Source organism: Bactrocera latifrons, unplaced genomic scaffold (genome assembly GCF_001853355.1).
Source record: "Bactrocera latifrons isolate USDA-ARS-PBARC rearing strain unplaced genomic scaffold, ASM185335v1 scaffold_106, whole genome shotgun sequence".
Lineage (NCBI taxonomy): Eukaryota > Metazoa > Arthropoda > Insecta > Diptera > Tephritidae > Bactrocera > Bactrocera latifrons.
Genome location: NW_017534475.1, coordinates 273,984 through 287,718, shown reverse-complemented (window position 1 = coordinate 287,718; position 13,735 = coordinate 273,984). Strand labels below are relative to the sequence as shown.

The 13,735-nt window shown below is 37.8% G+C and overlaps 1 protein-coding gene across 1 annotated transcript; it reads left to right on the top strand.

Moving 5' to 3' along the window:
* Positions 1-3,744: 3,744 nt before the first annotated feature.
* On the top strand, positions 3,745-13,235 carry LOC108969779 (NACHT and WD repeat domain-containing protein 2). The gene is made up of 17 exons (XM_018934703.1): positions 3,745-3,953; positions 4,039-4,127; positions 4,947-5,267; positions 5,357-5,501; positions 6,083-6,308; positions 6,381-6,822; positions 7,503-7,703; positions 8,278-9,126; positions 9,284-9,676; positions 9,737-10,050; positions 10,108-10,211; positions 10,272-10,459; positions 10,559-11,094; positions 11,153-11,541; positions 11,607-11,806; positions 12,182-12,351; positions 12,419-13,235. The coding sequence occupies exons 1-17, from the start codon at positions 3,851-3,853 to the stop codon at positions 12,939-12,941; spliced, it is 5,193 nt and encodes a 1,730-aa protein (XP_018790248.1). The 5' UTR covers positions 3,745-3,850; the 3' UTR covers positions 12,942-13,235.
* The last annotated feature ends 500 nt before the right edge of the window (positions 13,236-13,735 follow it).

Here is a 13,735-nt window from a genome sequence, read left to right as displayed (position 1 = left end):
TAATCTAACAAACAAAAATGCGTACTTATATTATATTAAATACCTACTTTAATGTAATAATACAAGTATTATAAAAATATTTAATACAAAAATTAATAAAGCAAATTATATTGTTATTTAAAGCCAAATTGTGTGCGTTGCTATATTTATTAAACGCTATTTCTTTAAAACATAATATCCAGGAATCAACACCATCCATAGATATCTGAATGCAAAATAATTTTTTCGAGAGCGTAAAGGTTCGAATTCTTCTACATCGAAAAAGTGGAACTCTCAGCACAACGCCAAGCCAGGCACTTACGTAATTTTACACTTACTGCCAATTGATATGTTCTATAAGCGACTGGCAGCGAAGTCAGATCTTTGACCGAGGGAATTTTCCCTTTAAGGCGCCAGCAATAAAGGGCATTCTATTAATCTTTAAAATTTCGTGTTTTTTCCCATTACCACTGATTTTTGAAATACTATAGAGTAGAATTTAAATTCTATCCCTTTATTGCCTTCCCTTCCATAGAAGAGTGAAAAAGGGGCGAGGTAGTCAAGGGCGTAGGATTAGGCATAAATACGGATGGCTCTAAACTACATAACCGAATGGGAGGTGGTGCCTTCTCTCCTAAACTAGATACCCCAACCACCAAACATGTAGTTTCATCCAAACGGAGTTCACAGCAAATAAGGATAGCGTTCTTGTTCTGACAAGAAGTGGGCTAACAACAGGAAATATATCTATTTACCATATACATATAGGAAAGCGACTTTGAGATCACTTCAGTTTCTAAGAGTTTCGTTAAGTTAATGAAAGTTCTTATAGTGGCTTATGCCGATGATATTGATATCATCGGCCTTAACATCCTTAATTTCATCTATCTTGGAATCAGCAGTAACACCAACAACAATGTCAGCCTCGAAATCCAAAGCAGAATAACTCTTGCCAACATGTGCTACTTTCAACTAGTAGAAGTAAAGTCCTCTCTCGACAAAAAAAAAGCAGCAAACTCAGCGGCTAGGTCATACGTCCGAAGGGATGAAAACACTCCTGCTCTGAAAGTACTCGCTGGGGAAACCAGAGGAGACCTCTACTCCGTTGGAGAGATCAGTTGGAGAAGGACCTGCCTGCACTTGGTATTCTCGAATTGGCGGCAAATTGCGAAAAAAAAGAAACGATTAGTGTTACCTCGGCCGCATAAAGGATATTGTAGAAAGTGTCGGGAGATAGAAAAAAGGAAACCTATCAAACATTTTCTATGTGATTGTAAAGCTCTATATAGGAATTGCAATTATCGGTCGAAGGTTTCTTGACAACGTCTTCGAGTTTTCTCAAATAAAACTTTTCACATTCATGAACTTCACGAGATGGTTCAGAGAGGAACCGAGAGGAACCAATAGAGTGACGGCACTTTAGTCCCGGTGTCAGATAAGGTATACACACTGATAAAATACCAAAGTTCCTCTGCTTGGGAAAGTTAAAAAAGTTATAATTCAAATTCAAAATCAAAAATATTAGCACAATACCTCACTAAAGATAACACGATATTTCACACCCTCGTAAATATTGTTCTACTTCTCATAGTTCTATGAGTATGTATACCTATACACATGCCCCTTAAGCAACTAGCTGTTAGCTGACAAGCAATCAACAACTTTGACAGAACTTTCACCAGAGAACTTTGCGAGTGCATAAATACTCACATAAATTCTTTGATTACAAAACGAAAGCTTGTGTTTCTGTATTCGTACTTTGAAAGCGAAGAATTGCAAAACTTTCACTTACGACAAGCCGACTTTGAAAATTTCTTATTGCCATTCAAAGTTATTTCATGAAAGTCATGTCGTAGTCATGAATGACGGATGATGTGTTACAGACTACCTTTATATATCGTACATACTATGTATAGGTATATTTAGTACGAGGCCTACTTGATAGATATATTAACTTTTGACGGCCACGCATATGGCTTTAAAAACACATAAGATTTTAGCGCTTTTCATTTCAATGGCTAAGTAGAAGATCACTGCAACCGTGAGAGTATAGCTTGCCCTTAATATTTTCATAGATAAATCATGTACATGGTTCAGAGGGAAATAACAATCGAACACACTTACGACATTAAGTTTAAACTGAAAGAATTTTTTTTTTACAGATAAAGTTTAGTAGCTGCTCAGTGAAACATCCACCAAGTTTTTAAGGCGCGCAGAGAACAGATCCTTTTTCATCTGGTATTTTGCTGAGCTTACATCACACCTAAATGAGCTGACATAGTTGGTGAGCTTTACATATCTGATAGTATGAGTTCATATAACTATTTTGGGAGTGCAACATTAGCAGCAATTACAAATGACTTTCGCCTTTCGTTTCATGCTAGAAACCATAATAAGTCCGTCGCAATCGTTTTCCCTTGTAGCATTTCAAAAGGTTCGTTCTTGATTAAGTTTTAGATCGAGTTAGACGGTATAAAAATTAGATGAGGCTCTATTGTTCCGTTAGACGATATATTAGTACTTTTGAGTTTATTTTAGTATTTATTAGATCTTAATTCATCGAGTTTTGCGATCACGAAAGAAAAACTTCTCATCGAAAATTTTACACCGACTTATCGGACGACCGTCTTGCTGGCAGATGATTGATTAAAGTGTGCGCGCGCCAATAAAATGCCGTCATGACGCTGAAATAGCAATAAAAATTACAAGCAACAACAAAACCATTTCGCAAAGCAATCAAAGGTGCAACGCAACTCAAAAGCAACCGCAAACACGCAAGGACATGAACGTGAGTAAGAAACGCCCACAAAGGTCACGTGCTACCGAAAGCGAACAAATGCAAAGATATAGATATAGACACCGGAGGAGAGAAAACCACTTAACACGCACCTGTTGCTGTTGTTGTTGTTAAAGCAGACATRCTCATTTGTTTATTTGCATTGTCAAAAAGCAACAGGTCCTTTAATGAGAGTAATAAACAGAAAAATAAATATGTCTCCTGTCTCATTCGAAGAGCAACACAAAATTATGGCAACAATATAAAAAAAAAACAATATTAATGGAAATTAACTTTTTTGCCTTTATGTATATTACACTACATACAGGCATATGTAAATATATGTGCCCATGTGAGCAAGTATTAAAAGAACCAACGAAGTTCATAAATTATTTGGAACACTACCATTAATTTAATGTGCAACGCAATGCCGTTAAATAAAAGTTAAGCCATTACATAGTCTTACAAACATACTTACACATATCTACATTTATAATATTTAGTTCACACAAATATGATAGAATAATTTATACAATTAACGACAAGCATAAGTGATGTTGCAAGCCAACGCTTTAATGGCAATATTATGCTGATATGTAAATATGGGTATCAAAGCGACACAAGTCGTTTAAAGGAAACACGACTGCCATTTGAACTCAATTATGTGTGTACTATATGTATGTGCCAATTTTCCCTTAAAAATCTCGTCCTGTCATGTGCTCAACTACTCCTCGCAAACACTTTTCCCCGCTGCCATATTAACCTACCTATATGGTCCGCCACTGCTCGCCTGCGCTCTTGCGCCTCAGTGATTGACTGCTACAATCAGAAAGCGTTATCGATCAAACAACAAAAGTCGCATTTGTGATATTTTCGGCCAATTTATTGGGCTGTCAATGGGGATTTAATGTTTTCATGCACAAATTTTCATCGCAGTCGCGCATTGAGTTTCAGCAAAAGTGGTCGGAAAACAAGTTAAAAGTAAAACGTGTCCACAATTTTCCAAGTTGCAGGCTCTAAAGCGCTTGGTGCTGGTGAAATTTGTATTAGGAAATATTTAAAAAGTTAAGAAGTTGATCATTTACACGCCAATAAATGGATGATCGCACGATTGACTCGATTTTCGCGGGTTCGCTGGAGTCCCTGCCGCCAGTTAGTTCGAAAATTGTGCGCATTTTCACCAGTTCCACTTTTACAGGTGTGTGTTTTTTAAATTTCTGGCCAACTGATTGCATAAGTTTGTTGAATTCGCTTGTTGACCTTGAAATTTAAAATATGTTTAGATACCACAATGGAGCGCAATACACTGATGGCCAAGTGCTATCCACGCATTAAGGACTATTGTCGCGAAAAACACGGACTGGAGTTTCAGGTGAGCTGTACTGTATGAAATTTCCGAAAATATTTCAAAATGAAATCGAATACAATAAATTCGAAAATAAWAATAAAAATAAATTTTTAGCTATAAAAGTACTTTAGGTATAAAAAAATCGATCGACTGTTACGAAATTGTGTTCCGCAACAAAACTCCGTTGCGCTCAAAATATGAAGAAGGGAACCTTATTAAGGGTTTAACTTATTCGAATTTAATTACAATATATTTATTTTTTTATTGTTCGACGTAATAATCGAAAATAAAAAAATCGAAAAGCCTATAATATGTATGGAACTAAAGATGCTTCCATAAGGTGTTACATAGGTTTCCGCGGGTGAAAAATTTCCTTTTTTCAAAAATTTTTTTCATATGTAAAAATTAAATATTTATTTAGATTTTTATGGTTACAAACATACACCATCAATAAAGAAATTCCGAAATTTTCGGAAAATATATTTTAAACTCGGCCATTGCGACGCCCCTGCACCTCTTACATACATCTTCGTATAGGTCAAAATTGTAAAGAGTGAGTCATTTCGAGGCTCCCTACTTTTTTAATGAGGAAACACAGAAACTTCAAATTTAATGGGGAATGGTTATCATCATTCAAAAAAACATTCCTAAGCATTTATTTTTTGAAAAATATCTCTTTTAAATGTTGTCTGCGGATACGTCTCAGATGATCCATCCGCTGAGTCTAATTTTAATTTTTTTTTTTTGCAATTTAATTTCATTGATTGGGTTTTCAGCAAATATGTATGTCAGAAGTGGGATTCAAATACTAATTTTTTTATTTCATTTATACCTCCTCTGCAGGTAGTCGATATGCGTTGGGGTGTTCGTGACGAAGCCACCGATGATCACATGACGACTGAATTGTGTATGCGCGAAATTCAAAATTGTCAACGTCTTTCGATGGGTCCGAATTTTATTGTGTTTTTGGGTCAGAAATATGGTTACCGTCCTATACCCACATATATAGTGTCATCTGAATTGCAACTTATCTGTGAGGAACTGACGTCAATGGGTGTTGATCGTGCCTTGCTCGATTTGTGGTACAAAAAGGATAGTAACGCCGTGCCACCAATGTCGGTACTGCAGCCCATCTCATCAATTTTGATTAACTTTAATAATAAGGTAACTAATAACTGCAAATTTATCACATTGCTTAACTTATAATATCCACCGATAGCTTTATGTTTAAATTTCTTACATTTCTTGCATAGCGCGTTCCCAAGTTACAAGCCGAGGATCAAGCCGTCTGGTGGGATACCCTTAATAAAATGCAAAAACTATTACGAAAGGCTGCAGCTTCTTTGGGTGCCAGTGAAAAGATGGACAAGGAGTGTGTTCATAATTATTTTATGTCCGGTAAGTTGGCTCCTTGTAGCAGAACTTTTAAAATTCATGTTTAAATTCGAAAAATTTCCATAATACTAGAACGGTATGGAAAGCCAGTTGTTTTAAAGATTTTCTTGAAAGCCCATTTCATTTTAATCATTCTCTATTCGATCGACTTATGCAAAAATAATAATACTAGGTTAGCCAAGTTAACCTTTTTTAGGTCTTCACAATCAACTATTTTGTCTTAATATTGGCTTCCATAGAATTTTGTTGGATATTTGTTACCGTGAAAAGGGTTTCAAATCCCGTTGGGACTTGTGAATAAATTGAGACATTTAATTTTCTAAGTCTAGATGTTAAATTTGCGGGATTCATATTTAGAATGTTCTTATTATTGAAGGATCTTTTCCTTGGCTCTGGTATACCATTTTTATTAATATTTGCGAGGCTTCCGTTTTTATTAACTTCCCAACACAAACAAAATCAAGAAGCCTAAAGAAAGCTGGGTTGTAGTTCGGTATTCAACGTGATGGCTTAGCAAACCCTGTTTTTTTTTTTAATTTTGGAAACATCAATATTCTAAAACGAACTCTCTACTCTTTATTCAGTTACTGAGCGCGAAGTCATTAATGGCATATTGAACGTGAAGAATACAAAAAATCATTGTCTGGCTTATGTTCGCTACATCAATAATATAAATTTGCAAAATCTCAAGAAGGCATCACTTTTTGTGGATATTATAAATCGCAGTTTGGATACTGAATCGGCTAAATTGCTGGGCGATTTGCGTGATGTGCGCTTACCGAACAAGATTGAATCGAGCAATATGCAGAAGTATGTTGCATGTAGTGAAGCACTCAAATTTCTCAAATTAAATTATTGCTATTTTTATTTTCCAACATTAAGGTACACAGTCGAATGGATCGGTCGAGAGGGTTTGGACATCGAAACGCATGAAGAATATCTCAATCATTTCATCTCACATTTCTACAAAAATATTGTGAAATTGGTGGATCGTGCCATGCGCAAAGAAGACTCCAGTGCACAGGGGCAGATAGTGACTGAAATCCTACAGCATTTGCACGCTTGTAATAATTCGGTAAAGGTATTTTATGGACGTGAAGATAATTTAGAACATATCAAGCGCTATATGCTGGGGGATTCAGATAAACCACTTGTCCTTTATGGCGAAGGAGGTTGTGGTAAGACATCGATGCTTGCGAAAAGTGCTTCGCTGGTGGCCGGTGAATGGTTTGCCAGTCAGCGACCAATAAATGTTATACGTTTCCTCGGCACCACGCCCGATTCAAGTGCTTTAACACCGACTCTAATTTCGATTTGTCAACAGGTAAGTTGTGTTTTAGCCAAACGTAATGATTATTCGCTTATCGTGTTATCTATTGAACTAAATTAAAAACGTGGGCAGTTTGTTAAGTCTAAGAATGCAATAAAAATCGAGTGTCTTTAAGCAGCCAATGACTTAAAGATCGTTTTTATGACAATTGGATCGATGCAAGTATTCGTAACGAACCTGATTCATAAGCGGACGAGGACTATCGCTTCAGAAGTATTGCTCGAAGCCAATTTGAGAATTTTTCACGCTGCGACAAGAACAATATGATGGCCTCAACTAAGGTGTACTGGAATCCGTTGCTTAACTTTAAGTCGGAACCTTAGTAATGCTTGAAAACTCGACTAAAGCAAGTGTTCGCTGATTCGTAGATCGTAGATTTCAATATTTTGGATACTTTTTAGTAACTTCATGGATTTATCACAATGAATCTGTGAGCCAGACACAATCAATTTAGAAGTCCTGCATGTAGTAAGCTAATATGCAGAATCTTTTAGAAAATATACATATATCTAGCTATATGTTTACGGACATTACTTGTATTAATAAAAATTGTCATCGAAACTGCCCGCGAATCCAAATACCAATGATGAAACAAAATTTCTGTTTTTGTTGTTGTTTTATTTCATATTCTATTTTTCTTTGTAAATATTCTTACTAATATGCCTCTGATGCAGATCTCCTACAACTATATGCTACCATTCGAGAATATACCCGACGATCTTGTACCTTTAACGGCACATTTTAAGCAATTACTAACTTATGCAAGCACGAACCAACCGCTAACGTTGTATCTTGACTCTGTCGATCAGCTAACAGGTACACAAGATTCGAATAAAGTGTCGTGGATACCGACACGTTTACCACCACACTGTAAGGTGAGTGGGGGGCTACAGGTCGGCTACTCTAATGGCATGTCGCTCCCGTTTAAATCGCTTCACTTAACTCCAAAGCATGTGAATTTTTCTACCTCTATTTCTCTCTTTAAAAATAATTTACTAATTTGCATGAGATTTATAGATTTATTAAACAGGCGTAGTCACTTAAGTATATGCATGTTAAGTATTTTACGAAAAAAGCTATACCATATATAGACATGTATATGTACATATTTAGTTTACAAATGCATGGTCATCTGATATTGGTTCTAACTGTATAAGTTTTCCAAATTGCTTGACCTGGGCTGCTAAAGCAAAGTGGCAAAGTGCAACAAAATATTTATTATTAAAAATTTGAAATGCTAAAATTTGTAAATATAAATCATAATAGGATTTGTATGTATCTCAACCGCCCTTCACCCTCAATAACATTTTGAAAAACACTTTTATGTAAGCCAACACCTCCTTTATTAAAGCATGGTAAGCACGCACATCTCATATACGCAAAGTAAAAGGAAAAATAATATCAAATTTATCTTCCATTTTCTTCAACTTCCTCCGCCAACCACCGTAGATCATTATTTCATGCGCCAACGAAGAGTCCAATCCGACCGTCTCGCAGGAGTATTACGTGCTACGCAAAATGATCGATATCGAGGAGAATTTCATTGAGGTTACCGCGTTGGGAGAAGATCTCGCTATGAATGTTATAAAAATGTGGATGAAGACGGCTTGTCGTGATTTGAATAATTATCAGTGGCGTCTGGTTGCGAATGCCATAAGCAAATGTTCCCTACCGATCTTCGTGAAGCTGGTCTTTGCTGAGATCTGTCGCTGGCGTAGCTACACCAAACCGCAAGAAACGCATCTAGCCAATACCGTTATGGATTCGATTATGATGCTGTTTGAACGTATAGAAAAACAGCATGGTCGTATTTTGGTTTTTCATGCATTGGCTTATATCACCGCCGCTAAATCGGGTTTATCGGAGAGCGAATTGGAAGATCTCATTTCGTTGGATGATAAAGTGCTGGATGATGTGTATCAGTATCATATGCCGCCAGTACGTCGTATACCACCACTTTTGTGGACACGTATACGTAATGATTTGCCGAATTATCTGAGCGAACGCGAAGCGGACGGTGTGAATGTGATGAACTGGTATCATAGACAATTCAGAGATACCGCTAAGGAGCGCTACTTCAAGAACATGAATATGGCGATGTATTTCCATTCGATGATTGCTGATTATTATCTGGGCATTTGGGGTGGTGGTGTGCCGAAACCCTTTAGATATACTGAGATACAAAGACATCGTTTCGGTTTGACGGAGAAAGAGGGCTCGGCGGACAGAAAAGTGCCTATACAACCATTGGTCTTTACCAGCAAGGATGGTAGTTCAAAACGGTATAATTTGAGAAAGGTAAGAAATAATATGTGAAACTTGTATTTAGAAAATATAGTTTTCTGATCAATCAAAGCTCCAACCGTCTTTAAGACACTTGAACTCCAAAATATTAATAAAAAAAAAATTGTTACTTATAAAGTCATACTCTATCTAAACACATTCTCCTTTCTAGTTCGGTGAGCTACCTTTCCATTTCGTACGCTCACGTCGCTTCAAGGATCTTTTCGAACACGTGCTTTTCAATTATGACTGGCTACATGCTAAACTTTCAAGTTGCCCACTACAAGCCGTACTGGCTGATTTCGAAGACGCCTCCGCGAATACCGATAACAAAGAAGCAAAACGTGAGCTCATGCTGGTGGCCGATGCTCTGCGTCTTGGTGGCGCTATTCTCGCAGTCTATCCGAATATGTTGGCTCCACAGTTGATAGGGCGTTTGTTGCCCGAAATCGGTGGCAACAATAATATAAAAATGCTGTTGCGTGCCTGCGATCGCTCGGGACCGAAAGACTGCTCTCTCATACCGGTAAATCATTGTCTACACACGCCAGGTGGTCCACTGAAAGTTAGTTAGTAGCTATTGCTTTGCATTTTTTCTTCTGACTTAGCCTTTATTTATATACAGTACTCACTGGAGGGCCATCAGTTTGCCGTTTTCGCTTTTTGTCTTACCAGCGATCTTCGTTATATGGTTTCCATTTCCACACATTTCATAACGTTCGATCTCTCAACATCGGATCTTACACGTGATGTGAATCCCGGTATTGAAGGCATCATGCAACAACTAGTATTGAGCCCAGATAATAAATGGGCTGCAGCGTACTCGAATAACAATCAGACCGTCTTGCTGAATATGCTCTCGAGCGAATTTGTTGTGATCGATAGTCCGTTTGAGGTAGATGACGGACCAGTCAGTGGTCTATATTTATTAAATCAGAGGTACTGATTCTTGCATTTTAGTGGCAATAAAGATATTCCACTTACTACCTATTGCAGCCTCTTCTTAACTTGCAAGCTGCGTTGGGCTCAGTTTGACATGCGTGGAAATTTGGTTGGTGTATATGATATGCAAGGTGACGTTGCTGATTGGGAAATTTTGAGTAAGTGTTGTCTTTGAAATTTATTGGCATTTTTGTCCGTATTTTGTATCTTCTTTATAGGCATAGAGTTTCTACGTCCTACTGACTACAATGTAATTTTCTGGTCCGGTTCCATTAATGAGACACGCCTTCGCTTGGATTCATGTCGCAATGAAGTCTTCTCTGAACAGCTGTTGCTTTACAGCGCACTGGTGATGAATAAATCTGGTACTAAGATTTACGCATGCGCGAACGAAGAGAATTATCAGGTGCGTAAAAAATTGTACATAAAAATTGCACTAAGCAGAGCTGTTTAATCAAGTTGATGTAAAAATCAATAATATGTCAGTTTATGCCCCTCCCTATAGGTTAGTGTCTTTCGTTACGAAGAAAGTGACTCCGCAAAGTACATCGGCTGGATACTCGAGGAGCAGTTGCCACGCTTTCAGAATGATGAAAAGGAAATGTTGTTGCAGTTGCGTTTGGATCAAGATGATCGCATGTTACTCGGCACAGCTGGCAAAGGATTCGTTATATGGGACTTTGGCAAAGATGGCGAACGTCTCAGCGAGGACGCTATGTACTTTGCGCTACCTCATGGGGTGCGCAACATCACAACACGTATTATGCAATCCAATTCGATTATGGTGAGCTCGAAAATGGATTATGCTGTGGCGGGCGTGCGTAAAAACCTCTATGTTTGGTGTTTACACACACGCCAACTGGCAAAGGTGCTAGACGCACATTTTGGACGCATTATTCAGCTGGAAGCGCTCACTATTGGCAATTGGAATAACCTAGTCACGTCGTCCATAGATCGATCGGTCAAAGTTTGGAATATAAATAACATTTTCGAGAAGGTGCATGTAATTGATCGACATGAACTACAGATCGATAATATCAGGTGAGTTGGAAAATAGTAATCGCCCATCTACGTCTCATATGTATGTTTGTTTGCACAGTTTATCCGAAGTCGATTTGGGCGTAACGGTTACACGCAGCTGCGTTGGGGTTTGGGATACACGTTCGGGGCGTCTGCTAGCCAAACTGGCCGATAGTCCTTTGGGTGCCATTGTCACTCACGCCGAAATTACACCCGACGGTCGTTATATTATATCTTCGGAGACTGGCAAGTTTCTAATATGGAATCGCATCTCTGAACAGGTGATCTATCGTGACGATCAACCGGGTATTCAGCAGATAACGCTTATGGATTACGGTTATAAAGTATTAACGGTATCATGTCCGAATATCAATAACAAAGCAGCAGCGGCGGCAGCTGAGGCGGCTGCTGCAGCCGGTGAGGAAACTAATCGTCTAACAGCAATAACTACTGTGCGTTCGGTGCCAGGTAAGCCTTGTACCGCAATGTGTTGAATACTATTATTTAAAACTTTACTCTGTTTTATTATACAGAGGGCAATATACTGTTCCGCTTTGAGTATATCATACGCATGGTGCCTGGCTTGCCATTTAGGCAATCGGTCATCTCGGCTGATTCGGCTTATGTAATCGTTTGTACTGTGGATAAGGCGAACAAGGATTGTTTGGCGGTCTATAGCGCTACTAACGGGGCATTTGTTTCGAAAATTCTACTAAAGGGCTGTGCAATTAAGGTGAGTATAACTATGAAAGATTTTTCCGACACCAATTGGATGAGTGAAGTAAGCAACCGACGTTCGTAAGAAGACATGCGAGAAGATATACATATTTTAATACTCTAACCTTGAAGCACTTGACTTCAAACATCGAAAACATAAAATTTTGGTGTCAATCCGTCTCCAAATGTCTCAACAACTTTTATGATAAAATATACTTGAAGGTTTACCTATTTTGGGTGATCTCTGTAAAAAGTCCATAATTCAACATTTTCCTCTGACGTGATTTGGACATATGACTCTTGAAATTGTGGCGACATCCTCTGCTACGTCGATTGCTCTATGCATGTGTATAAACATATTACCTTGAACCATTTACGTCTCTCTTTCCAGGAGGTAATTTCATTGGTGCCAATGCCACACAAGGCAAATCAAGTGGCTGTTATCAGCAGCGAAAAGGGTAGCATAATGGATATTAAAAGTAAGAAGCATGTGCGTTCCATACCCAAATGGGGTGGTTCCATAACAAAAGATGGCAAGAGTGGACTCTATGCGCCTACTAGGTAAGCATTAATACTTCTAAAAAAAAAAATAAAAATAAACAATAGTTTTAACATTTCGTCATATTAGAGGTGGCCTTGAAATGCTCGAACTACGTAAGGGCACCACAGTCAAAACATTCATTCCTAAAGTGGCCGAGGGTGTGTTCTCCGTCATTTGTCTATTCACCGAGAATGATGAATATGTATGCTATTACCACAGTGGTCGCAAAACTATACGCGTTTTCCGTTCGTCAGATACCGAAATGATCGCCAACTATCGCTTACAGGCCGAGTTGACAGCGATTAAAAGCAGCAAGGATGGTCGCTGCATTGTGTTGGGCACTGTGGATGGCTGTATGTCCGTGCTGGCCATTGTCGATCCACAAAAGGAGGAAATGTTCGAGTATTTGAACCAATTGCCGTCGCGCGATGAAAACTGGAAGACCAAATTAGCTAAGCAAAAGGCGCGTGTCGGCTTCAAGGCAGCCATACGTGTGGCAACGATCTCATCGCGTTTCGATAAAAGCAATAAAAATGCTCAAGGCGTCGATGGTGAAGTAGGTGAATTGGATGAAGAGGGTAATCCTGTGGAGATTGCAACTGGGGAGTAGTTTGAAGTTTATGAAGGTGCAAAGAGTTTTTCCTTTCGTCGTAGTATTACTAAAAAACATACTTATTTACATATAGTCTACATATATATTACATTGCGTTAGGTGCTTTAAACGCTTTATAGGCAATATGCAAGAAATATACAAAGTGGTTTTGTTAAAGCTGAAGTGATATTATTTATCGAAAAAAGAAAGTTGAAAAAATATACAAATATAAATAAATAAAAAAAAGCTTGCTATGAATAAAAAACTATGGATAACTGTGTTTGTAGTTTTTTAGTTGTAGGCAATATTAAAAAGTGGTTCACTCGACATGCCTCAATATTATTGGTTAAAAGTGTGAGTTGCGTTGTGTTCGCGTTATATCGGGCAATGATAATCGTTCAATGTTGAGATTGCCAAACCTAGGGGGATATTTTATGATGTTACAAATACAAAAACTATGATATATGCAAAAATCGTTCAGACTATCTCTGCCCATTAGTCCATTTCAAATAGAAATATTTTTATTAATAAAGAGCACTTCGTATTTATTACTTTAACATATTGACTGCCTATCTGCATATCCAGAAAGCAATACCAAATTCATGTCGTATCGCACGAAAACACTACAATGTCGAATAAAACAGGGTCAAAATCGTTTCTCAGACTATTGAATCTTCATAACAGAAACAACAATGGCGAATAACTATCACCACAATTGCATTTGGAGAATTTTTTATAGTGTTTTTCAACAATGCCAACAACGGGAAAACATTTGAAAATACAACAAAAAATTTTTTTTAATTAAAATAAAA

Coding starts and splice junctions, on each gene's coding strand:
- LOC108969779 (XM_018934703.1), top strand. CDS start 3,851: ATGGATGATCGCACGATTGACTCGATTTTCGCGGGTTCGCTGGAGTCC. Junction 9,127..9,283: donor AACGGTATAATTTGAGAAAG/GTAAGAAATAAT, acceptor TCTCCTTTCTAG/TTCGGTGAGCTACCTTTCCA. Junction 10,051..10,107: donor CTATATTTATTAAATCAGAG/GTACTGATTCTT, acceptor TACCTATTGCAG/CCTCTTCTTAACTTGCAAGC.